Raw genomic sequence first — 27,231 nt, forward strand, 5'->3', positions numbered from 1 at the left:
CGGCTCATTGGGGCTACAGGATGGACTTTCCTCGAGCTCGAGTGTGTGTGGGCGTGGTTTGCCGTAGACTGAGTAGATGCGATGGCGAGCAATATCAGCATAAATGAGGTGGATTATTTAGAGTTTTCGCGTCCCAGAAAAGTCGTCAGAGTGAGCTTCTCTTTAAACAAGGTAGGCCTCATTAAAAACATATTGCATCTTGTTTCATTTTATCAGTGTGATTGTACGGAAGCACATTGCTATCACGCAAGAAAAAAAAAATTCCGAGCACTATCACAATATAACGTGATACATATCTTGTTTAAACGTGGTAGTGATCTTAAAACGAGATAACAAGATAACTATCACGTTTAAATAAGATACGTATCTCGTTACAACGTGATAGCGCTCAGGAATTTTACATATACATATGTATATAGGCCTACAGTGTATATACTAGCCCACCCTTCAAATATCACCACCAGCCGCCACTGTCTAAACGTATATATGTATATACAGTAGATATATATTATATTCAATATAGGTCAAAAACACGTATGATTAGTAAACAGCTCTGTGCAATACTTTCTCAATTATAACCCAGACTAAATATTATCAGTGACTTTATCTGTCACCTGTTTGTGATCTTTTGTTTAAACAAAGGACTAGTGTGTTGTTTTTGCGGTCTTTGTGTCTACTTCGTGTTGTCAGACAGGCTCTTTTGCAGTCTTTTTGTGATTCCACTAAAAAAAATAAAAATAGAAGAAACGCACGATGGGGCATATACTTTTCACTGTACTTTTTTTCTAAGACATTAGATCATTTCTGTGATTTTAAACTGATTAGTTTGTCTTCATTACTGCTTAGGCAGCTTTATGTGTCATTATCGTTTTCTTGGTCTTTAAACCAGACTAAATAAAGCTGAATGACTTATGCACTTTGGTGTTTGTTGTTGCTCATGTTCTGTCTTCTCTAGACTCTTTCTCCCAACTGTTTTACAGATGGTCTTGGTCCACTCTTCACTTTTTACATGCTTCTTCTTGTACCGCCTTCACCCCCTCTCCATCTGTCTCCTCTGCTGTGTTTATTTGTTCCATGTACACACATGGCTTGTGGTCTGTTGTACTGTAGATGAGTTAATCCTACAACAAATTTATCACCGCCATCGAAGACTGCCACTAAGCACCCCAGAACCCTCTCTGTCTGTCTTTCGCTTTCTTTGCTTGCTGTTTGTTTAACATACAGGCTAAGCCCCAGGGGCTGCGTGACGAAGCACAGATTAGTGGCTTACCGAGTGAAATCAGTTTACAGTTTCAACAAATCTTTTATCAAATGACAAACTAAACAAAGGTGAGAATCACCTCTTTGCTCCATCTCTCTCAGAATAAACCTGCTCTTTTTATGTTTCCCTTAACAGCATCTTTATTTGTCAAGTTTCTGCTCAAACAAATACCTATGTAACCTAAAAAAACTAATTACTTCAGATCTTTTCCTTCCTTTGAAAGATTTGCAGCATGCCAATATTACCATGCGCGTCTTTGCTGCCCTTGAAATTGATTCAACTTTGTGCGACTTCATATATCTATCCACCTGTATCTGAGAAAATCCTTAGTATGCGCTATAATCACACATTTGGAGATTAGTTAAAGGAAAATAATTTCTTCTGATGTCTGCATAATTTCATACAGTCTGAAAATTTGCTGATTCTTTACAACAGCCGTGTTGTTTTTGTGATTCTGTAAATATGCATATTGTTGTCAAGTTAAAGATTGTAGTTGGAGTGTTTTATCAGAAATCTGGCGCCTTGGATTCATGAATGATAATGGTTATCGGATGCAAAGCACACATAAAACCAGCGGGTAATGATTAGGACTGGTTGATGGGGTTGTCTTCCCCTTTTTTCCTCCTCTGCTGCTACTCATGTCGTTCCCTGTGTGTGTGTGTTTGTGTCCATTGTTCCTCACATCTTTGCTTCTGCTGCTGTGGCTTCTAGATCTACTGCAATCTACCTGACACATGGTCTTTATTAGATTTATCACAGAGTCACCAGTTTTTTTTGTAATATTTTTCTTTTTTTTTATCAGATTTCTGACAGGTTGTTGTTTTCACCTGTCAAATCACACTCGAATCAAATCCGTGCTTGAAGAAAGATTTTGCTCCTCGTGTCTTTGAAACCGTCTTGCCGTGTTATCCTGCACCTCAGATTCTGACTGCCAACTGAACTTCATATGTGTTTGCCTGCCGACCTGCAGCAACACTCAACGTATACCTACTGTCTGAACTCGTGTTTACCTTTCAAACCGGAAAAAAAGGCAGAACAAGACCCATTTACTGCTATAGTCGAGTGTGAACTCACCTGTTCCTTCATTTGCATTTGGCTCCAGGGCACTCCACCTTCTGGCAAACTAAGGATTTGCCCTTGCTTTGATGATTGTTGTTCTTAATGTCACAGTTCCTCTTTATCCAGGTTTGAGACCAGTAATGACACCATCTAGTGATATTATAGAAGAGATGAGACAAAGACACACTGGATCTGTTTTGGCATTTTGGGTCTGATTATATATGCAGAAAATAGAACAAGTTAAAATAAATAGAGCCTTACACACAGTTAGTGATTGGTTGGAGCTACGCAGAAATTCGATGGGAACGACATGATTGAGACAGGAAGTGATATACGGTGGCAAAGTAAAACATGTCCGCAAAAATACAAACTAAAATCTTTCACTCGTAAAAAAAAAAAAAAAAAGTAGGGTAAATACCCGTTGTAGAAACCCGGAAGGTGAGAAAAAATATTTAAAAAGTGAAACTGCGAGCCTGGCTTGACTGGCTCATATTTATTATGGTGGGATTTCCAGTGCGTACTCTCACGTGAATACTCAATCTTGTGAGTCCAGTGGTCAGCAGAGGGACTGTCCTATTGGAGCCTGTCAGTAAAAGAATTGGAATGAAGAAGAGTCGGATACCAGAGGCTTGTTTTGGCGTTTATGCAAGAATATTTTTGAAGTTCGGTTTTCTTTGGAGTCATGAAAATCAAAAATAATCTTAATCTTATAAGAGTCTCTTTAATAAATGAGAACCAAATCACAGCTGCAAGCTGTACTTTATTCTTCCCTTATACTGTATTTTCCAATTCTATTTTTCCACTCTGCCGAGTGAGGCAGAAAACAGGCACAAGAGGAGGTGCACAGCAGGATACAGATGTGGTGCTCATTTGAACTGCAAGATATTGTGGGACATCGTGTGAGGTGCCACACATAACTGCCTTGTGCAATGCATTTTAAGAGAACATGGAGACAAGCTTCATTTCAAGCGAATGGCGCGTGACTCAAGTAAGAAAATGCTGCATTATCTGAATGCCCTTTTTAATTCACACGCTTCTGGTGGTTGTGCACGCGGGACAGGGGCATCCCTTTTGCAAACCTTTCTTTGCTCTTGATGTGACTATTTGATTCAATCTAACGGTTAGCCTGCATGTAGAAAACAGTACAGAATTGGAATCAGCCTTGCAAAAGCCCACATTGTTTTCCAAGTGTTTGTTCTCAGTTTACTTCAAGAGTAGTAATAGTTGTGAGTATAAGTGAGAATTTCTACATGAACAGCATGTTGTGATTTCACATTGCCATTTTTTTTCTTTATTATGTCATTGATAGAATGTGTAAATATTCAACAATCTTAATTTTAAAAGGTTTTATTAAATGATGGTATGGCATGCTGAGGTGGGATGATGTGCAAAAAATGTGCTAAAAATTGCAACAGTAAGACTATTGGATCCAAACTTAACCGCGTGACTCAACTCACTACCATCCTCTCATCTCAGCATGGCCGTGACTCACACTGAAAGCTTTTGTCTTTATTATGGATCATTGTATTTTGTGCTTTCTTTAAACAGCAATAATAAATAATAATAATAATAATAATAAATATATATTTCATTTATAATAACAGTTAGCAATCGGTGCATTGAAACACGATTCTTATTAGTTCTGTTAGAGCACTGCTGATATATTCATGGCATGGGCCCAATTATTTCACTAGTAATCAGAATTTCTTTAGAGAATAAAAAGAGGAAGGAATTTATTTTATTTTCCAATCTAATCAGACAACCTTAATCCATCCAATTATCAAGCAGGGGATGAGAGAATCAGTTAAATTGGAAAATGTGTTAAAGAACAGAATTACTTTGTTTCTTTCTTTCTGGTTGGTATAAATTTCACATATTTGCACTTAAAGGATGTGAACTATAAGCAGGTTTTCCTTGACGGAAATAAAAGATTTTGGTACCATTGTCTTAGACAACTTTATCTTTTGAAATGAACCAGTCTGATCTGATGAAATACTGTATAAATAATCACAGTGAGCATCATTACTACAGATTTAATCCTTTGTAACCCCCATCCTACGGGAGGAGTAAACAGTTTACCTCATGCTTCATGATTGCGCAATGTGTTTTATTATTTTTTTTCTTTTTCATGTATTTTACTCGAGTCATGTTACGCCGTCTAAGTCAACTCAACCCGACTGGTTTGGGGTTACGTGACTCCGTTGCTAAAGTAGAAGAATGAATGTGCTCCAAAAATCCTTACAGAAGAACAGAAGTGTGGAGGCTGACAGTCTTTTGACATTTACTCTGACTTTTATTTAAAGTTTTCAGTACTGTTTCCTGGAGGAGATTTCAACTTCCTTCACTGACTATGTAAGTAATGAAAACTGAAATCAATAGGTTCTTTCTCTCTGGCACACACTCACATACACCCACGCACACACCCACAAAAAAGAAAAAAAAAATCGCAGCTATTTTCTTTGTGATGTGGGTCCAATTGTTGCTTATCAGGCCAATAATAGTGACAGCCAAATAACATCCAGCGGTGAATACAACATGATGAAGGCGATGCTTCTGAAAAGCGTAGGCGGACTCTTAATTTCAGCTGCTGTGCCCTGTGTCCTGCTTTTAAACAGACTTTGCTCTACAATAGCATAAAATAGAATATAGAATTTTCTTTCCTATCTAGTTTTTGTATTTTGTTAGTGAATGATCTCAAAAGATAAATGGGAAATACATTTTGATGCCAAAACAAATAACAACTGGAAACTCTTGCAATAATAAAATCCAGAGCCTAGTCTATGTGGACAATTATTGCCTTTTGATATGCAACAGGTGACAAGTTATGAAAATTCATGCAGCTAATAAGCTGCTAACAAGCTGCCCAAGATGTTTAACCAGTGAAAATGACTTAAGACTTGTCAATAGACTGACCATGGTAATTATTAATTATTTGTCTAGTTCATATATATTTGAAGCAATGTCGATTTTCTTTTATTGTTGCATACAATATTTTTTAAGTATGTCAACAAATTCTCAGTTATCAGCTCTTTGCCATGCAGAGTAATGTTCTAATGTTTATTGAAAGCAGAGTCATTGTTTATTGTACATGGACATTCAGTCACCACAGAGTTGTTGTGCAGCAATAATTGGCATCATGTTTCAAAGTTTTGTAAACAAGTTTCATATTTTGTGTGCGCTACATCAGATCATTTATTTATTTATTTATTTTTACAAATGTTTTCTCTAACCAGGTCTTATTATCAGTTTCTTAAATCAACCTGACTTTAAAGCTGGCTTTTGACTCAGCAATGTGGTAAAGAGATATTATGAAAAGAAAACTCTGACAATTTGATAACACTTCAGCATGTTGGTCCGGAAGTCATGCTCTCATTCCATCCTGTGTGGATGTTTGCAATCTTCAAAAAGGTTTGGTTTGTCTGTTTATCTTGCCACCAACTCGTTAAATTGGTCTTTTACATCGTTGTAGTGATGGCACTTGACAACATGTATACAATGTTTGTTGCTGGTGTCTCAATTGGTGACTATATGTTGTTTTTATGACTTTTTATTTTAGTGTTTTTATGACGTAAAGCACTTTGAACTGCCTTGTTGCTTAAATGTGCTATGCAATTAAGTTTGATTGATTAAACTTAATATCTATCCATGTTGTAGCATGAGAATGACAGATGGACGGAGTCATTATATCCTGCAAGCTGTCACGATACAGACCTACACTTACATACAACACCTGTTGTGCTAAGAGCTCATAAAAACACAAGTCAGACTACCGAGTGGGTTATGCATTTGAGCTACAAGCTGTAATTTAACCAGACATAACTTAATGAAGACCGACTGTCAAATTTGTTAACTTTATTAATCAACCCTCGAAAGAAACCGTAGAAATGATTAATGCTTAGTACAACCTGCGCCGACTGATATTTTGCAATTACATTGTTGTTTGTTTTGTATTTCCAGCAGTAAAACATCTTGTTTTGCATACAACTCTAATGGTTGTCCAAATTGTATTATAAATGACTTATTTCTGCCTTAAAACGATGCTGGATATAATCCCAGATTGTTTTTTTTCCTTTTACCTTTTCTTCCTAGTTAGTTCAGAATTTCATTAAGACATATTCTGAAGCTAAAACTTTATAGTCAACAGCAATTGTAATATAATGTAGAAAACACATTAGAATGCTCAGTAGTTTTTAAATGTTAAAAACTACTACTATTTGTCAGGATTCTGGATAGTTTGAGTTTTTTATTTCCATTTTGATTTATTTCTGCCCTGCTCTAATTATTAGCTATTCTATTTCTGTCACTCTCACTTTATTTTAGATCAGTCTTCCCAAAATATTGTTTAATTACTTTTGGTTAGTCATGCTTTTAGTCTTTCATTTATTTAACAAATACTTTTGTTGGGTTACTTGTTTACTTTCTTCCCTGCTCTCCTGCTAACTCTCTCCCCTTCCTGTGCCTGCCTGGTCTTCCCTCCCAGCTGCATCCCATTCCAATCAGCCACCTGTTCTCCATCCAGCAATCAAGCCCCTTAGTATTTAAACTCTTCATTTTCTTTCACCTACTGCCAAATTCCACTGTTATCTCCTACTGGTTCCAATGCATTTTTTCCTGTCACGTGGCTTGTGGATTTCTTTTAATTTTTTTAACTAAAAACTTCAAACCTCCATTGGCTCTCACTGTAGCGGCCTCTTGGAATAAACAGCCAGACGCTGGGTGCAGTTTAATCTTGACTTTTCTTGTCGTAGACACCGTGAAAACTGTAGCATGAAATAAAAGGATACAGAATTGTTGGACATGCTTAACTCTTGTATGAAATTAGCATATTAATGTTCACATATACAAAAAAGAGAATACGTTGTGTCCTTAGCTCGTCAACATGCACAGTTTTGTTTTTAAACAATAAACCAATGACGTTCTACTGCTTCTTAAATAAACAAATAACATTTCTTATCACAATTGCGCATATTCATACCTCATTCTGCTTTCCAAGGGCGCTATTTTAACGATTTTCTTTGGTTTCCTTCAGGATCTAACGCTGACTCATCGTGCTTGGTAAGAACAGGAAGTGCCGCAAATCACAAAACACACGAAGAAGAAATCTACCGTTCTTCAAAATAAAGGCATAAATTAACCACTAGGTGTCACTGTTGGACCAATGAACAAGAAATTTAATTTTACCATTTAGTAGCCATTTACACTCACTGCTTGGCTCCTGTCAACAAAACATAATGCCAGCACTACTAAAACGTTCTAACACAACTGTGATCATTTGAACAACTGACAGATTTGCCCAGAGTAACCTAAATACATCAAAAGGACGTTAAAAGACAATGCATCAAAACCAGTTTTGCATGTCAACAAGTCTACAAATTAGAACTATGAACACATTCACCATATAAATCAGCTTTTACTGCTAAAAGAATGACAATTTAAGTTGGTCACGGGGCTAAAGACAACTTATAAGAACCCCTGAGGCAACTTCTACAGAAGAGAAAGCTCCATTACATTGTTAAACACCTTATGTCTGGTGATATTATTGGTGATATTATGGATCAGGCGACTGTGAGTCAAAGTGATATGTGACACATTTTGTGTCAATGTGGCTAGTTACTGGTGCCTACGGCAGGCACCTAATTGGAGCAAGAAAATGGCTTCTTCCATCCACAGGGCTGTGGTGGAGAGGTCCAGAAGAATCAGATAAGTGTGCACAGCCTCATTATTTGGGGTCCAATTAAAGCTGGCAGCCACACCATCCAGCATATGAACACATATTCATACGTTTACAGCATAAGCTGTGGAGAATATTTTTCTATTTTTTTAATGTTTTTTAGAATCGGAAAAGAAAGCATTCCATCATATGTTGGAATCATTTTTGTAAGGAGAAAATATATATATTTTTTGTAACTAATAATTTGATCCTGGCGACTCTTTCTCCATTATCACAGTAAGCTTAATGAGAAACCTTAAGATTGATGAGTGGAGAGAAAGAGAGGGGGAAAAATTATGAATAAATGATGAAAGTGTAATGGCTTGTAAGTGGCCAAATCATCATAATAAACAATGCTAATGGCTTGTAACTAATATAACTAATTGACTGCATTCTACTTTTAGAAAGGCAGATTAAATTGGCCTGTTTTGCATAGATATTCCTTAATTTTACTTGTGAAAATCTTCCCACGATATTTATTTCCCAGGTCTAGATAATTATTATTTCACCAAGTATTTATTTTCAAAATGTCTTTTTAATTCTCTTTTGGCACATTTTTATCCTTTTGCCACACTAAATGTGGGTTATATTTCTTCTGTGACTGAAAGTAATTTGGCAAATCATAGATTTAGTGTCATATTTCTTATGATTTCATCACCTTTCGATCACATCGTGTTTTTATTTACTTTTGTTATGTTACTTTTATTTGCACAAGCGGAAATTGTAATATGTCCTCAAGTAAAATATTATTGTTTGAAAATCTTCTTAAACTGAGAAAATAAACAATTAGATCGTGAAAGCATCGACTCGCAGACATAATATTTTGACCACTTCCTAAATAAATTACAAACGTAAAACCAAAATTGAAATTTCTCCCGCCACCAGAGATTACACATTTGATGGCAAACACAATTTCCATCGAACTGAACAGAAAACCTTCATCTCACACAATGGTGCAAAAACATAATTAATTCTATCGTCTATCGCAGTGGCTCTCAAACTTTTTTCAGTGATGTACCCCCTTAAAAATATATTTTTAGTCAAGTACCCCCTGACACGGGCAAAACATTTTTGGAATAGAAAAGAGGTACAGTGCTGTAAAATCACTGTCTGATTTATTAAAGCCAAACAACTTATATCAGTGAACCTGACAAATACATCCATATTGCAAACATTGCATGGTTAAACAAAAAAGAAAAACAGAAGACGGTGACCACCAGGAAGGTATAAAACCAGTCAAAACTGAAATATGCAAAACGCTGCTAATTTATATTGGTCTCTGTAATGGTACAAAATTAAATATATACATAAATAACTAAAATGTGCTCACAGAAATAAATCTATAACTTAATTATAAATAAATTATATTTTGTTTACAAAATAAATTAACTTAATAAATAAAGCTTTGCTCACAAAAGAAATAGACGTTACCTCTTTAAGGATCAAAAAATAGAAGATTGCACTTTAATCACTTTGCATTGAACATTTGATTTGATTTGAACAGTATGTAACAGGCAGTGATTTATGAACAGGAAAAAAATTACTCAGTACATTTTAGTGAGAAATATGGGCTTGCATCTTTCTGAGGATCTTTGTCATTCTTGGTGGCAGGGAGGCAACTGCAGTGATCAAGCTCTTCTCCAGGCACAGTCTGTTTCTTTGCTTTGTTTTGATCAGCATCATTGCTGAGAAGGAGGCCTCACATAAATACGTGGATGCAAAGGGTAGCAGCTGCTCCAAGACTTATTATGAGGAGCCTACTGATTTTTTAAAGATATTTTGAAAAGCTTCACATACCCCCTGCAGTACCTCCACGTACCCCCAGGGGTACACGTACCTCCCAAGGCTGTGTGCTTAGCTCACTACTTTTTCTCTGTGTTGTGCTTTGATAATAGAAGAATATATTAAATATGTAAAATGCATACAGCTGTGAAGCTGCTGGTCAGGTGATTTAACAACAACAACATTGCACAGATCTTAATGGAAACCCAGAAGACAATTGACTTTAGGTCCAATCCATCCAGTTGTCATTACTCATTCACTTGTAGCCCTGCTTTGGAAATGATTACCTCTTTCAACTTTCATGTCATTTTATGAAGAAACCTTTGAAGCTGAACTTAGCAGAGCTTAAAAACATGTGACCTGTAGTTGCTAAATAAACAATGACTTTGAACTACAACTAATTAAACAGCACCAAACGAAGCATAAAATTATTAACTTGCCTTTGCTCATGGACTGCATCAAGATCCTGGATTGTTTGATCTTCTGCCATCTGGCAAGAAACATCGCTCCGTTAGAGCAAAGACACAAAAAATGTGCAACACTTTCTTCCCACAGGCCATAAGACTGATAAACATGATTTAATCTCTCAGCTTCCCGCACACACACCCACACAATATTGTGTTTAAATATTTTTAACCATTTTTACACCATTTTATAATGTCCTCTCCTTTTATTGTTTTAGATCTTGCACAGATTGCACATTTCTAAGTTTTTAAATATTATTTAACTCCACAGTTGTTTGTATGAATCACATTTTAATTAAATGTTTCTGGGAATTTCATTGTTGACACAAAAACTTTAATCTTCTTCCTCTGCAAAATGTCTTACATAGGTCTGAAATTGAAAATCAGCAATAACGTGTTAAACTGCATCTTGTGCACATTTTTTGGGATGCATTCTGCCAGCAAATCTAATGCAGAAATTCACTTTTTGGTGCAACAAGAGCACAAGGATTTCCAGAAAGTATGCCTTCTCGCTCTGTCTGTCTTGAGATAAAAACTCCTCAAAAGTACAGATTTGTAAGTTTGAATGCTGAGATCCTCCTGTTCATTTTTTTTTAATTCCCCAATATCAGTGAACAAAGCAGTGGTGAATCTGTGCTGTCCATTAATAAAGCCACTTTTACTGCAAACTTCTGCGCTGTCCTATAACAGGTTTTCTTCTCCTTAATAAGAATGGCAGTTTTTTTAAAATCCAATTGGAAAGCATGTTCTAAACCTACACCTAAAACCTCTGCTGTCAACATGTCACAAGGAACGCTATGAAGTACAACATAATGAGTGAAGTGTGATGTAGTGAGGACATGAGGAATGTTAAGTTTCTGAATGAACAGTCAGGAAAAATGGTTTTATTTTGAAGAACATGTGTAGTGTTGCAGCTAACTTCACAGTAAGCAAAGAAGATGCCAGAGGTAATTCTATTTTCTGAAATGACCCAAAATAATTTAATATATTTAACTTGATATATACCCATGTGATTGTTGTAAATATTATTCCATAAACAGATTTTTATGATCAGTTGATGCATTTTCATTCATGAACGTCCGAGACTCATAAGCTAACACATCCTTTCAAAAGAAAATACATGCATACAGTGCCTTTCCTGTCTGCTGTGGTCGGTGCCAAGTGACTTGCTTTCACTTTTATTGCTTGAGATAAATATGGTGTTAAAAACAGAATCTCAGAAGACGCGTTTGAGTCAAGTTTTGACTCTTTAAAGCGCAAGTCAGAGTCAAGTTTGAAGTTTCTGTTTCTCTAGATCACAGGTGTCAAACTCCAGTCCTCGAGGGCCGCTGTCCTGCAGTTTTTAGATGTGCCACAAGTACAAAACACTGGAATGAAATTGCTTAATTACCTCCTCCTTGTGTAGATCAGTTCTCCAGAGCCTTAATGACCTAATTATTCTATTCAGGTGTGGTGCAGCAGAGGCACATCTAAAAGTTGCAGGACATCGGCCCTTGAGGACTGGAGTTCGACACCCCAGCGGTGCTGGAGTCCAATCCTGTAACTCGAGTTACCATCTGAGACCTATACCAAAATGCTTGAAGCTTAAACTGTTGTAAAAGGTGGCTCTACAAAGAAATGAGTACGCTTTTAGATATTAGCTATTGTATGTTGTTTTTTTCTGATAGAATCCAATCCCATCCATTAAAGTTTATAGTTTAAAAAATGACAAATTTAAATAAAAAAACAAAAAGTTTAAGTTGAATGAACCCCCGTGCAAAACATGACCTCTCCATATTTAAAACACATATGGGAGCACGTTGTAATACCAGCAATGACAACACACTTCTCCTGTGATCCAATCAGCAAGGATGAACCATATCAGCAGCCTTTGGGACAGGAGGATTTTAGACCTAAATTATTAAATCCTTGTTCTGTAGGTTGCCTTCACATTTTTTGGCTATGTTTAAAATGTTTTGTGGAATAGTGACTGGTCCAAGTTACTCCTACAGGATGGCTGCTCCTACCATGACAGATCCACCTCCGTGTTTAACACCTGGCAAAACAGTCTGTGGGTTGAATGCATTTTCGGCTTGCTCCGAGCAGAAACTGGCCTGAAGATTGAAGACAATGAAAATTCACCACCTAAAGCTATGTTTTCTTTGTTTGTGCCCTTGCACTGTCAACTATTTTGTCAATTCTTCTTTCTGGATGGACAGGAAAAAAAAAAAGGAAGCTATTTTAAATCATGTCACAAGAAAAGAAATCCTATTTACAAAAGGTGCTTTTATTAAACCGTGTGAGACTGTAAATTACCCCCCATCTGGCCTCCGCCTCTCCGAACTTTACAGAAAGTCTTTTGAGTAACCCAGTGATTTCAGCAGCAATCTGTTGTGGCTCTAACATTAACACAGAAAAATATGTTCCCTGGTTTAAAAAGAACTTTTAACACACTGCCTTCAAAATCAGCGGGGAGACCGTTCCAGAGTTTGCATCCAAACTACAGAAGGCAACTTTTGATACAGGTATTTGTCACAGGTTTTCTGCACAATGAACAGCAGGGTCTGGAGATCCAAGGACTCATGTGGGACACACTCTGGCAGAATATCAAAGTCAGCAGCATGTCGGCAACTGGAAGATTTATTGATGAACTGTGGGATTTCATGAAAACAACCAGGAATAACTGGGAAAAAAAACTGTAGGAACTTTAACAGCGATATTGTTACATTTTGTTTTTTGTTGCAAAGCTGACAACCAAGCTGATCAAAGCAGTTTCCAAATTTGGGTTGACGTATTTAACATTTATAGTACTTAGCAAAAGTATTCCAACTTGTGAATTGGGGGTTTTGTGTGATAGACCATTTCAAACTAGCACATAACTGTGAATCGGAAGGAGAATGGTGAATGTTTTTCCAAATGTTTTGCATAGTGCAAACCCTCATCTATTGGTGAGGAGCGTAGGTTCTTTTCTAAAAGGTACCGTGTTGATGTGGAGATGGATTCACTTACTTTGGGAAAATTCTTACAAATAAACTGCTAGAGGCTGCAGAAGACTTGAGACTGAGATGGAATTTCACCTTCCAGCACACCACCGATCTTAAACATGCAATCAAAAGCAGCAATGAAATGGTTTAGAATCAAAGCACCCTGTAAAACTCCAATTGTGAGTTAATCTCATTGGGAAAAAGAAAATTGGCAGATGCTCTCAGTTCTTTCTGACTGGGGACAACAACCTTAAACGTACAGCCAGAGATGCAACTGAATAGTTTTGGTCAAATCTTATTGATGCCATGGGCTGGCTAAAGTCCAAACTCAAAGCCAACTGAGAACTAGTGGGAAGATATGAAAACTGCTGCACAGATGCTCTAGGTCTAGTTTGACGAAGTTTGATCTTGTTGGAAATGAAAACCAAGGAAATATTTCAGTCTTCAGATGTGTAAAGGCTAACAAAGGACTAGCTCCTGCAAGGGTAGCCAAAAAAACAAACAAGTGAATGAGAAATATAAATGCATGCCACGCTTGATAACATTTGAAAAACACAGTTAAGTTTTTTTTTTCCAACTTGACAAATTTCCCCACTCTGTTTGCATTTTGTTTCTTGTGTGAAAAAAACAACAACTAATCAGTATATAAGTATAAGAGCTTCTCTTAAAATATAAATAGTGAAATGTGCACAGATGGTGGGAATATGTCACAACATATTGTTTCTTTACATAAACAGTTTGCAAGCCTGGAGCCCAATAATATGGTATGTTGATTGGATATCTCTAGTAGAAAGTTGCACTCTTAAAAAATAAAAACAAAACAAAACAAAAAATATCACCAAACCCCATTAAGGGGGGCAATTTCTCTCCAAATTTACGGGATATGAAAAAAGAGCAGGTCCCTTTGCGTGCATTCCTGCGCTGAGAACAGTTTTGTGGTTAATGTAATGGGAAGGCTTCACAATCTTCTCATTGGCTCAGAAGTCACAGACCTCGTCATATAAAGAGAGTGCCTGATCTGGCACCCCCCCCCCTTTCCTGCTGGCGAGTGTTGAAGAGCTCCAACTAGCTGAAAAAACCCTTTTTACGCACGGAGAGCTTGGAGACGCTGCGACGAGCGCTTCGTTGTTTCGATCAGCAAAGAGTTTACCAGCAACAGGTGGGTTTGTTTCCTAAACTGCAGCTAAGACACTTTATGTGGATTTATGGGACAGGAAAAGTTATTTAGACAGGCAAATGCTCTTTTATTTCCAGCATCTAATGTCGTAAGACACATTCGCGATGCCTAAAGCAGTTTACTTGAAACAAAATCTTCGTTTCAAGCGAATAAAAAATGTGACTCGCTCTGCAGTGAATGTATTAGAATTCGTTTATTATTGTTGCTTGGTTTTATCACGTTTAACTGAAGTACTAAGAAAGACTTTTTCTTGCTTTAGTGTTTATTTCGTTCATCATTTTCCGATTAAGAGCCCTGTATTTCAGCTTTTAAAACAATGATGCAGTAATGAAAGACATGCAATATTAGTATTTTTTTTTCTGTCAAGTAGTGCAAGTATCTATATACTAATCATGAAAAAATAATGTACCATTTTATATATGCTTTATAAACAAGCCAAAAACGTATTTGTAATATTTTAAAAAATGCTTTTGTAAATATTACATATGTGTTTTTAATATTACTAATTAATATTTTTAATTAGTTAATTTAACAGTTAATTTTTCATAATAGTAACAATAATGTTTTAAGAGAGTGTATGTATGTATATATATATCCATGAAAATGTATAATTTTTATTATTTCTTTATAGTAACAAATTAGAATAATTCTGATATTTTTGTCTGTTTCGGTTTCATTTGTTGTCTTCTGTCTCCATCACTAAGCAGTGAACTGAAGCATCTGAGTGGGCATGTGGTTGCTGGAGAAGCTGCGCAGCTCTGTGGAGAGCAGTGGGACACATTCCCAGCCTCCACAGACGACAGAGGCCATTCCCGTTGCTGTTTATGCCAATGTGCTCACCCCCGAAAGGATCCCTGATTTCTTCATCCCCCCCAAACTCATCTGCTGTCCCCCTGAGGAGTCCACCAGCCCAGAACCCAAGCCCCGCACCAATCTGAGACCCTCCTCCTCCGACAACGCTATCTGCAGCCAGAGCCCCCGAGCCCGGAGCAGCAAGAGCATCTGCAGCCCTCGCCTGTTCTGCCGCAACTTGCAAAAGTCTGCCAACCGTCACATCATCCAGATAGAGACGGCAGATGAGCCGGGCACTGGGACAATGGACAAGCACACTGTGAACATCAATACCAATGCTGACCCTCAGTCACAGACTGCCATGTCCTTGCCGTATGTCCCAAAAGCTCAGACCTCCTATGGCTTCTCCACCTTGGTAGAATCTCCTCACACTAGACGCAAGGAAAGCCTGTTCCACAGTGATCCCAACAGCCCCCTTAACTCCCCAAGCTCCCAGAGGCGCTCCCAAGGGGGGACTCTGCTGGCCCCAGCTGACCCCAATCCTTATCGCTACTTCAGTGGAGGAGAGAGTGACACCTGCTCATCCGCTGAGTCTTCCCCATTTAACTCCCCCCTCCTCTCCAGGTCTGCTTCTCTACTTCGATCTATTACCCAGGAAACGCAGGCTAAGGTGATCACTTCTGCTTGTTTTAGTCAGATGATATTATCTGAGCTAGAAGTAAATCCTTCGTATATTTACCTGCTGCTTTTTCATTTGCCCCCCAAAGGTATCTCGTGCAAGACGCTCCCTGGCACGCCACAGTTCTCTCTCCACTGACGAATGCAGCTCTGCCGACAACAGCCCCAACATGCAGCGCCGCCGCGCGCGCTGCCCCCCCTCTCCTGCCTTCCGAGGAGCCAAAGCTGGCAGCTCCAGGCCAGCAGCCTCAGATCTCCTGCAGCGTGAGCACACCATCAACCTCCACAAGGGGGGCACCCTGAAGTTGAGCACCCACTATGACCCCGAAGCCGCCCGGCTAAGGGTGCGTGTGCTCGCCGCAGAGGCCCTCTACAACAGGCAGACGGACCTGAAAAGCATTAACTGCTGTGTGGCACTCTACCTGAACCCCGGCAAGCAGCAGAAACAACGGAGTACCATCATCAAGAACAGCAGGAACCCGGTGTTCAATGAAGACTTTTTTTTCGATGCACTGCCCCAGGCGCAAGTGAAGAATCTGGCCATGAAGATAAAGGTTGTGAACAAAGGAACCAGTCTGAAGAGAGATGTGCTTCTAGGTGAGAGGGAGGTGCTGCTCAGTGAGCTGCTCGCAAACCTCTAGGGAGATCTTGTCAAGGCTCCAGTGAAAGCGAGCGGCTCGTCTCATCTCTGTCGACCTTTTCATCCCACCCTTCCGGATACCGGGCAAGAAGCAGCATACCAATGACCAGGGAGCTGCATCTTGCACATGGCGTTGTGTGTATCGACAGAGATCCTCTTGTCATGACTAGTTAAGCTTAGACAAAGACATGCAGGCATACTTTAAGTGCTTGCTGGTATGTGAGCTTGTGAATGGCAGAGCGGTGTTTGTGTATTTTTCTTGACGCGCTGACTTTCCAAAAAGGTGTTGCCCCTTTCTGATGTAGCTCTTTTCGGTTCATATGTCTAACTTGAAGTTGTATTTTTGTAATAAATCTACTCTATTATTGCTTACAAAAGTTTTGCATGTCACTGTGCAAATGATAAATGCCTTTGTGTACTTGAAAGACTGGTTTTGAAAGACTCCTATTGTAAATATGACTGACACAATGTAAGAAGTTTCAGAACTTACCAATAAAGAGCACACTAAAAATACAAGAAGATGATTTTTTATTCCAATTTGCAACTTTATCTCTTCTCATTTTGTCATTTCTAAGGACCAATGAAGGACAGTAACAATGGTTCAAAACCCTCTTTTACGCCAACAAAAGCTTCCTGTTTTCGCGAACAGAGGCTGCGTCCTCTGAGACTTGCAAACTCCGGGTGTCATTTTGTGAGGCTTTTAGTGGTTCTCCGCAAACAATATTGTCTCTTTGAGCGCTCAAACTCCCTGTTTAATTTCAAATCCACACATCCAATTCAGGCATTCCTCTGGTGAGTTCTAAACTGATGATAAGGGCGGCAATCACACAGAACATCCTGCTTAGAAAATAATTAATCTAAACAGACTGATGTCCCTAGCATTTTAGTTGATAAATGGAAATCTATTTGTTCCAGTACACCACATATACAGGCTGCATCGGTGCAGAGCAATACGGAACATTGTCCGAATATGGATGTTATGCGTCCTCTGCTGGTGAAAGAACAAAATGACATGTTGAGAGCTTTGAAATATTAATGAGCTTTCAAGCCACCTTACTCGCCTTGTTTGAGGTTAATTGGACATCTTGATATTTTATGACCTACAAAGATATTACAACCCTGGACAGAGTGTGGAAAGAAATCGCATTTCAAAAAAAGTAAAAATTGACTTTCAGAGCACGTTCAGGCTTAGCCCCTTAGGGTGATGTTTCACCAACTCCATTAACTTCTGAAGTACAGAAATAAGTCTCAACAAGCACCCATTTGGGACATGTTCGTCTGTGACTCTGAAGGAGCTTAATTTCCTACAGGCTGGAGAGCAAAAGGATAAAACGGGAGAAATCCAATCTTTTCGACTCTGTAGTTCAAAGTTTTGTGATGTAAAGAGCTAGAGAGAGCTTGTGCTTTAGGAAAGTAAAAACTTTGCTGAGAAACGCTCAAAATAATTAGAAACAGAATTGTTTTTTATTGAGCATTATGGCACCTGCAAGTGGGAGTTCAAAAAATATAAATAGATACTTAAACAATTAGGACAGCTTGGAGGAGCAGCAAGAAAATCCTAGGTTTGAATCCTGACCTGAGGATAGAAACCAGTCTCTCGTGGACAAGCAGATATGGAAAATTGATGGACACCATGAATAACATAATTTTTTTTTACAAATGTTAATGTTTTTTGTTTGTGTTTTCTGTGATAGATTGACACAAAGTGCTGTGGATACATAATTTGTTTATATTTTATAAACAAATTAGATACTGCAAAGTGTGGATTTCATTTGAATTTCTACCTGAGGAAATACTACAGAGCAAGCTTTCATTGCTACCACAGCTGAAAGTTTCTAAAACTATTCACCCTGCCTTCTTTGTAAAACAGCTCCAGCTCAGGCAGAAAAGATGGAAAATGTCAGTGTGCATCATACATTGAGACTTTGATTTAGACCATTTTATAGCTCTCACTCTGTATGGATCCCTGATATGCTGGATGGCGAAACTTCACCCCAGTCTCAAGTTTTTTGCTGCCTTGAAAAGCTTTTTTTCCAGTATTGTTTTGTCTTTTGCTTCATCCATCATCCTATTAACTGTGAATTTGTTCCTGCTGAAGAAAAGCTTCCCCATAACACAAGAGATGCTCTGTCATTTCTGATTTTATGGCATTTCACACAATGTCTATGTGTTCCAATAGAAATTGTGTTTTTCAGGATGTGGTGCAGTGTCAGTTTTCTGCCACACATAACATTTTTGATACTTTTATTTTCCACATTTTACTCTTTGATTTTCGGTCATTTTGATATATGTATGTATCATATATTGTTGAGCAGATATAGTACTAGTAAAACTTTTTTTTTTCTTACCAGAAAGACAATTTGGGATGTATGGATATATTTTTCTGATCACAAAGAACATAAAGCTGTGGTATGAAAATTAAAGTTGCATAGGTTTATCTTATATTTTGGACAAGATCTGCCTATTTAAGCAAAATAAAAATTAACAAATTGTATACAAATGTAACAGTGATACTTTTTCTGTAATATTTCAGCTTTAGTAAAAATGTGTTTCTTTTCTTTAATAAAAATAATCAGGTTTAAAACATATTGTTTGTTATGTATCTCAAATGGTTGTGGTATTTTTACTAAAGGTTTACTTTGTGCAAGCCCAAACCACATTCAGATAAAAGTTAAAAAGCAAACAGGACCCCATCAGACTCTTAAAGAGATGGCACTCATCACTGAAATGTATAACTTAAATGGAATAAGGATACAGTAAAATAGATTGGAAAACAGTTTTCATTATATTATATTATACTATATTATATTGTATTGTTTTTGGTGTAAAAACAGCCAATAATAATAATAATAATAACTATAATAATAATAATAATAATAATAATAATAATAATAATAATAATAATAATAATTATTATTATTATTATTATTATTATTATTATATTCAATTTGTGAGTTCGCCGTCAGCTGATTGTCAGTCGGAGACAAAGCCTAATGTTGGTTCCAACAACCATAACAAAGAAAGCATCAGCTGTTGGTAATTTAACTCGCATTGACTCATGGGAAATGTAGTTTTCTGCCAATAACGCTCCCTAGTTCATGTACAAAAACTCTGCGTTAAGACTACATTACCCAGAATGCTAGGGTTCACTTGTAAACAGAGACCTGTCAAAGAGCACCAACGCCATCTTGACAGCAACCTCAAAATGGCAGAAAGATATGAGTCAGGAACAGGGTCCAAACTAAGATTCCGGCGCTCCACTACTTAAAACCAGGTACTTCAGATATTCTGTAAGCAAGTGGGCATGGAGTTGGTGTGCGGCGCTACAGCACAGAGCCTGTAAAATGGATATAACCGTGGCGGTTTTTAACGCGGCCAGAGATGGTAAGCTGAAACTTATCCAGAAGTTGCTGAGCAACAAAACTCCAGAGGAGCTGGAGGCTTTAGCGGAGGAGAAAACCCAGGGCAGCACCGCGCTTCTCATAGCCTCTCGGTACGGACATTTAGAGGTCGTAGACTACCTGCTCGAACATTGTAAAGCTAATGTTGAACTCGGGGGCTCGGTCAACTTTGACGGCGAGACTATCGAGGGGGCTCCACCGCTGTGGGCGGCTTCGGCAGCGGGTCACCTCCCCGTGGTGAAGACGCTGCTGAAACACGGAGCCTCGGTAAACAACGCCACGCTAACAAACTCCACCCCGCTCCGAGCCGCTTGCTTCGACGGCCACCTGGAGATCGTTCGCTACCTGGTGGAGCACAGAGCGGACTTGGAGGTCGCCAACCGCCACGGCCACACCTGCCTCATGATTTCCTGCTACAAGGGCCACAAAGAGATAGCCAAGTTTCTCCTGGACCGTGGGGCTGACGTGAACCGAAAGAGTGTGAAAGGGAACACGGCCCTCCATGACTGCGCTGAGTCTGGGAGTCTGGACATCATGAAGATGCTGCTGAAGTGCAACGCCCGCATGGAGAGGGACGGGTATGGGATGACCCCACTCCTGGCTGCGAGTGTAACGGGTCACACTAACATTGTGGAGTATCTGGCCCACCAGCCTCGCACTTCCAGAGAGGAGCGGATCAATGCACTGGAGCTACTGGGAGCAACGTTTGTGGACAAGAAACGTGATTTGTTGGGAGCGATGAGGTACTGGAGAAGAGCTATGGAGCTGAGGGAGGCGGGGGACAAAGCTGGATCGCTGTCCAAGCCTCCGCCTGGTCCTCCCGTCCCTGCCTACGGATGTGCCCAGGAGGTGAGCACTGCAGAGGAGCTTGAAGCTTTAATCACTGATCCTGATGAAATGAGGATGCAGGCCTTGCTGGTTCGTGAGCGCATCCTTGGGCCATCCCACCCGGACACATCTTATTACATTCGGTACAGGGGAGCTGTGTACGCTGACTCGGGCAACTTTGAGCGCTGTATCAGTCTGTGGAAATATGCCTTAGACATGCAGCAGAGCAACTTGGACCCCCTCAGTCCCATGACAGCCTCCAGTTTCCTATCCTTCGCAGAGCTCTTTTCTTTTGTTCTTCAGGACAGGGCCAAAGGCACCCTGTCAACTCGCATCACCTTCCAGGATCTAATGACTGTGCTGGGGAAAAGCGTGAGGGAAGTCGAAAGGGCTGTGGCACAGAGAGACAACCCCCCAGAAACCCCTCAGTTCAACAAGGCGCTTTCCATCATCCTCCACCTCATCTTTTTACTGGAAAAGCTCGAGTGCAACCCCGAGCAGGAACACCAAAAGAAGCACACAGTCTACCGGCTGCTCAAGCTCAACCCTCGAGGTCGGAACGGATTCACGCCGCTCCACATGGCCGTGGACAAAGAGACCACATCTGTGGGCCGCTACCCAGTGGGCCGCTTCCCCTCCCAGGCGGTGGCAGCGCTGCTCCTAGAGTGCGGCGCAGATGTCGATTCGCGGGACTGTGAGAACAACACCCCGCTGCACGTTGCCGCCAACAACGGTTGCCCAGAGATAATGGCGCTGCTGGTGAAGGCGGGGGCCCACTTCGACGCGACGAACGCTCAGAGGAAAACAGCTTACGAACTGTTGGATGATCACAGCGGCGGCCACACGGCACTGTACCCGCTGAACTACATCACCCTTCAGTGCCTGGCAGCTCGTGCGATTGAAAAGCACAGGCTGCCTTACAGGGGCCTGATCTCTGAGGAGATGGAGGCTTTCATTGAGCTCCACTGACTTCCATGAAGAGACTCTCCTTTAACAAACATTCTGTGTTCATCATTTTCTCCACTTCTGGCTCTAATAGCAACGTGTCAGACAAAACCATAGCAATAAACCCACATCCTCTGGGAGTAGTCTCTGCTTCCAATCTGGAATAAATTTTCTTATGAAGTCACAAAGACTATTTTAAACTTCTTGGTTTCTGGTATAAGAATGGAAAAAATTTTATGACTTTAAACTAAAGACCTCGACTCAATCTTCTAGTTCCTCTGACTTCACTTGACTTTTGACTTTAAATTATTTGAAATTTTAAATCAAATCATTTAAAATTATTTGATTTAAAACTAACACTTTTAGTTAGCTTAACAACTGCAAAATTATTTTACATGCTTGTCAAGGGGTGTTGTAATTTTAGGTTTGAAAAAAACTGATCGAAATTTTAAAACTAACATCCTGATTTGCCAGTCCAAAGTGATGAATTAACTCGTTTTGTTTAACAGGTCAAATCTCCGTGTTAGAAAAAAGTCCACACTTTGTGAAATGAAAGTAAACTGAAAAATAGAAAATATTTAGATTTTCTAAGCGAAAGCCAATTTCCCAGGTCATTTTCTAATCTAGAAATCATTCTCTACCTATATTGGTTCTTAATTCATCCAGCATTGTAGGTGAGGAACTTTAGAAAGATACTTTTTTTTCTAAAAGCATTCATTGTTTTCTGTGTTAACATTGTTTATCTTATTTGGTCAAAACATAGGTACATACAGTGCCACTTTAGCAATATTGTTACAGGAAATAAACTTTCTATGAACGGGTTTTGCTTCAAAATGAGATGGGTAAGAAACAGTGAAAAAGGCCAGATATTGTTTATGTAGTGTGTAAAATGCAAAAGTACCAGACGTTTTGTTACTATGTAATCATTAATATTTAATTCCGGCAAATAAATGCATTTTGGAATTACTAATATTTTTGCAAACTAGTAATATTTGATTATGACTCTAAGTTGACAATTTGAGACTTGACTTAGAATTCCTTTGCCTTGACTTTGAGATGAACTTTTGACTTCTTTCTTTTCTTGCGACTTGAATGAAAAGTCTTGAGACTTGGTTGTGACCAGCAAATTGATGACTTACTCCCACCTCTGTTTTAGAGTTTCTCCAACTAGAAAGGAGCATCACACCATTATCAGGCTTTTGTAAAATAAAGGCTTTTGATTTCTGGCATCCGATTAAGATATTCAGAGAACATGCATGAAAATGAAGTGTGGTTATGGTAGTTCAACTCTTGTTTTGTTCATTTATATATCAACTCAAACTAGCAGGTTTTTCACTTGATGTCTGTTTAATATGGGAAATGTATTTAGATTACTGTGCCAAACATTCTGTTACTGACTTATCTGATTCAAAAGAAAAAGTGCAACTTCAAGCAAGGACACTAATTCAACAATATTAGAGGACTAGTAACTTCAGTGTCTTAATATTTAAGACTGCAGTTCTCTTTGTCTGCCTCTAGAACAATTACTTGAAAGACTTGAGATAATTGGCATTGATTGGATTGCAACAAACTTAATTCTATTAGTGTTTCTAGCCTATGCAGTTTGTTTTATTTCAATTAGTAGTATTCTTTTTTCCAAGCTAAAAGTATCTCTGCAGAATTTTTCTAAATGGCACACGCTTATCCTACAGACGGAGATAATTGACTCTGGTTGCTTCGCTCACAGTAAATTGCTGTCTTCTGAGTGTATTAACTAAGAATGCCTTCTTAGTTTTCTCATCCTCTCTCAGCAAATTGTTTAATATTACAAAGCTTGGAAGTATGTCTACATCCATCTTCTTTCTGTAATTACGCCAGCAGCTAATGTGTTCAGTTGAATGTCAATAAGACCTCTTCAGACTGTTAGTGGGAATTGCAGCCGACAGTTGTGTGTCCATGAAAGAGCCCCTCTTTTGCCCTTTAACCTCAAATGCAGCTCAGAAATGAAATGGATGGCTCCTACAGCCATTATTTTGTCTTAGTCTTACAAACACAAGACTTCCTTTCTGTTGATCTTGTATTTATTGCTGATGTGTGAAACTGAAAGCACACCCAAGCGGCTCTGTGAACTCTGGAATTCGTACGGTCAGGCTCCAAGCTGACGCCGCCTTTCTTACTGAACTCATTCATTTTACCTGATGGCGGCTTGAGAGCAAAAGTGTCTTGGAGATATCTGAATAAAATTCAGAATTAAAAGATAATATGTGTGTCCGTGTTATCAGCTTACTTAAGAAGAACAAAGTCATTATTTCTTTGATTTTGCTGTCATATTTGCATTCATAACATTTACAGAAGTTGCAATAGATGTTTCTATCACGAGATTGTCGCATCAGTTCAGTTTATTTCCAGTGACGAGCTGCAACAAATGTCAGGTCTACCTCATACCGCATGCAGCTATTTACCATCAAGCTCATTTCATGTCAACACAGTTCATTCCAGTTAAATCAGAAACACTGTGTTTTCATTTCTAATTGTAATGCAATACTGTATGGCCAGTTTATCATACAACACCAATTGGTCAAAAGTTTCATGACATAATTAAAATAAGCTGTCTTATTCACCCTAATGGAGTGCATGTTGCTAAACACTGATCTGTGACCTCACATTTCAGCTCTCCATCTCAAGGCTTTCCGCAGGTCATTTTAAACCCGAGAATGCCAAAATAAAGCATAAGAGAAACCTGATATTTCTGGGTCCTGAACTCCCTGAGTATAAATAGGTTGCAATTAACGTCACTGCTGCTGGGCAGCGGTGGAGACAGGGCAGCCACCTTGCTAATTTTAGGGATCTTTCTTCCCTAGCTTCAGCTCTGAAAATGGGAATATGGTAACGTAATACTGGGAGGCGGGGTGAGTGGCAGACAGGACACACAGCCATCAGCAGGTTGCTTTAACCTTACAGGAAGCGGACACAGCACTGAATATATATACTGCTGGACTCTCAACCTCAGATATTTATTAGCTGCTTTTCCTGAAGCAGGTGTCTTGTTCACAATGTTAGATGATACCAGATGGCAAACTACTCATCCCATGCAGCAACTCACCCCAGCTGTCATTAAGCTGAAATTGATGGCCGTCTTATTTCAGAAGGTGCTTTCCCCCTGTCTTAACCTTAACTGTTCGTGGAAAATCCACAAAAAGAATGGGATTTGTTTTACCTAAACATTTTGAAATTTGACTTGCAATTCTTAAACTGAGCCTGATCTAAAGTGGTTTATTTGCTATTCAAAGCTTTGATACACTTTTGTCCTTATTTGCAGAAAAAGGGTTGCAGAAATCACAAACGTTGACTTGGCAGTTCAGCCCAAATTTGAGAAATGGTCTAAATTAACGTTCAAATACAACTGGTGAAACAGCCTCTGCCAGTAAGCCAAGTCAGAAACCACTTCACTCCTGAAACGTCATGATCTATGCCACGTACAAATCATAAAACTTGACAAAAGTACAAGCATTTTTAAAAGGAATATTTATGTTAAAACAGCCAAAAAAACTATTTGAAAAAAATTCTCAGAAAAAATTATTTGCTTCTGTTAAATTCTAACATTTTAAAATAAAAAAAATGTCAGGGAACCCTGAACTTATGACCTCACAGAAGACACAGCTATTAAGGCTGGGTTTAAATCCATGTCTGTGTGTTTGGGTGAGATATATTTTTTGGGATATTTTTAGTTCTTAAATTAAGCTTCTTTTTATTTCCTTTTGCAAAATGACACAGTTATGACAAGAATAAAAAACCTCCACAAACTGAAAGCTTTTGTGCTCTCCTATCTCCACAAAACACTCTATTATAATAGAATACACCCACTAGATGTCAGTAGCGACAAAGAAAGGTAATGAAATCAGAACCCTTTGTCTCTTAAACGCTTTGTGAAATGCTGGAAACAATTCTGCTTTTAGTCTGAAAGATGATGGCAGTTATCTGATTTGTAGGTCTTTTTTTTTTTTGTTTTTAGCAAACTTTGTCAATTTCCATGTCAACAAAGTCAAAGAAAATTGCTTTTAACACACTGCTAGGGGATACATAAGTGTTGGTAATGCAGCTAAATGATGATGAATCTTGGTTGACTGGAGAGTGGCTCATTCTCATTCTGTTTGCAGAGGGTTGCCAGGGGGTCAGAGGCGAGAAATAAAACCTGCGTTGAGAAATCTAGTTGTGTCAGAACGACCTGCATCGCCACACTAACACCTTAGATTTCGCCCTTGTGGCTGCTAATACTGTCATGCTGTGTGACCTAAATAAGACCAAACCTTTAACAAAAAGAAACAAGTCAGTCCTTATATTTCTGGTAATTTATTATAAAAAGCTAAGGGGTTTGCTTCGGTTATAGCTTTGTTTCCATACTTGCAAGCCCTGTTGGGTTTCAGCGCAGAGTATTAATGAATAGAGGAGCACAATGAATGATGACATCATCCTTGTCTTTCACCAACTGCTCACACATAAGCAGAAGAAGACTCAAGTAGGTATAAAAATGTAAAGATTGAAAGAGAATACGAACAAATTAGCGGTCGTCAGTGATTATAAATTGCTCTTGATGGCACATGTACAACATAAATGCCAATATTGCAGACAATCAAAAAATTAATAATTTTAATTAAAATTTGCTTAATTTTCATCAAGCAAATTTTATAAGGCATATTGTTCTGTTGAATTGCTTTAATGAAATTAGCGGGAATACATATAAAAAGACAAATGTAATCAATTTTTCATTATTCATTATTTCATTTTCAAGGTTAAAAACATTCTCCAAATTCTGTTCCAAGTTAAACAAAATAAGTCTGAACTCAGAGAATAATGTATGTTTATATTGGAAAGAAATTTAATTATTTTGTACAAAGAGATATATTTCAATAATTTATAGCATTTCTGATTAAGCGTTGAATTTTTTTAAAATCTTCTCTCCAAGTGAAGCTCATCAGATTTGAATTTCAAAGTGAAGTTAATTTGTTTCAGGAAATTCTCTAAAGTTTTAAGACCCATATTTGATCTTGATTAATTGCAAACATTATTTGTCAAAAGTTCATTTCTGTTCATTTCGATGAAAACCAATTAGGTTCTCGTTGAATATTACATACAATGTATAAAATTATTATTTCAATCACACAAATGTGAGTCTACTTATAAGTCTCAGTGTATGCACTCAAAACTTTGTTCAGATATCTTTTGGATGAATTAGTGCATCAGTGCAGAGTAACACGGAGGCGACCAACCTCCACGTTACTCTGGTTTTGAAGAAGGCCAGGTCTCTTTAATCTTCATTTCTGAATAAAATAACATTTTACTTTCATTTGAAATGAGACATAGTGAAGTTCTTGCTCTCTTCAGCTCGAGTAAGACGCTTCTGACACCTTTGGTTCAAGAGTAGCTTAAGGCACAAGGAATGTGGCAATTGTATACCATGGCCTTCAGGTCTTACTGCTCCTTGTTCACCCTTTTCTACCCCACTTTTTCCGTTCATTAAATTTTAATTTACGTGCTTGACTACAGCACTCTGT

The 27,231-nt window shown here is 38.5% G+C and overlaps 2 protein-coding genes across 3 annotated transcripts; both read left to right on the forward strand.

Annotated features, from left to right (window-relative positions):
• Nucleotides 1–14,185: 14,185 nt before the first annotated feature.
• On the forward strand, nucleotides 14,186–17,042 carry LOC114145888 (C2 calcium-dependent domain-containing protein 4C-like). Of its 2 annotated transcripts, none has more exons than XM_028019542.1 (3): nucleotides 14,186–14,398; nucleotides 15,121–15,878; nucleotides 15,976–17,042. In XM_028019542.1, exons 2-3 carry the CDS (start codon nucleotides 15,147–15,149, stop codon nucleotides 16,525–16,527), a joined length of 1,284 nt encoding a protein of 427 aa, XP_027875343.1. In that variant the 5' UTR covers nucleotides 14,186–14,398; nucleotides 15,121–15,146; the 3' UTR covers nucleotides 16,528–17,042. The 2 variants fall into 2 exon arrangements, with proteins under 2 accessions (XP_027875343.1, XP_027875342.1); XM_028019541.1 differs by having other exon boundaries at nucleotides 14,187–14,398; nucleotides 15,124–15,878.
• Nucleotides 17,043–19,681: 2,639 nt separating this feature from the next.
• Nucleotides 19,682–23,940, forward strand: fem1a (fem-1 homolog a). The gene has a single exon (XM_028021231.1). The coding sequence runs from the start codon at nucleotides 19,871–19,873 to the stop codon at nucleotides 21,722–21,724; it is 1,854 nt and encodes a 617-aa protein (XP_027877032.1). The 5' UTR covers nucleotides 19,682–19,870; the 3' UTR covers nucleotides 21,725–23,940.
• Nucleotides 23,941–27,231: the final 3,291 nt, after the last annotated feature.

This window comes from Xiphophorus couchianus, chromosome 6, assembly GCF_001444195.1.
Source record: "Xiphophorus couchianus chromosome 6, X_couchianus-1.0, whole genome shotgun sequence".
Taxonomy (NCBI): domain Eukaryota; kingdom Metazoa; phylum Chordata; class Actinopteri; order Cyprinodontiformes; family Poeciliidae; genus Xiphophorus; species Xiphophorus couchianus.

Coding starts and splice junctions, on each gene's coding strand:
- fem1a (XM_028021231.1), top strand. CDS start 19,871: ATGGATATAACCGTGGCGGTTTTTAACGCGGCCAGAGATGGTAAGCTG.
- LOC114145888 (XM_028019542.1), top strand. CDS start 15,147: ATGTGGTTGCTGGAGAAGCTGCGCAGCTCTGTGGAGAGCAGTGGGACA. Junction 15,879..15,975: donor CCCAGGAAACGCAGGCTAAG/GTGATCACTTCT, acceptor TGCCCCCCAAAG/GTATCTCGTGCAAGACGCTC.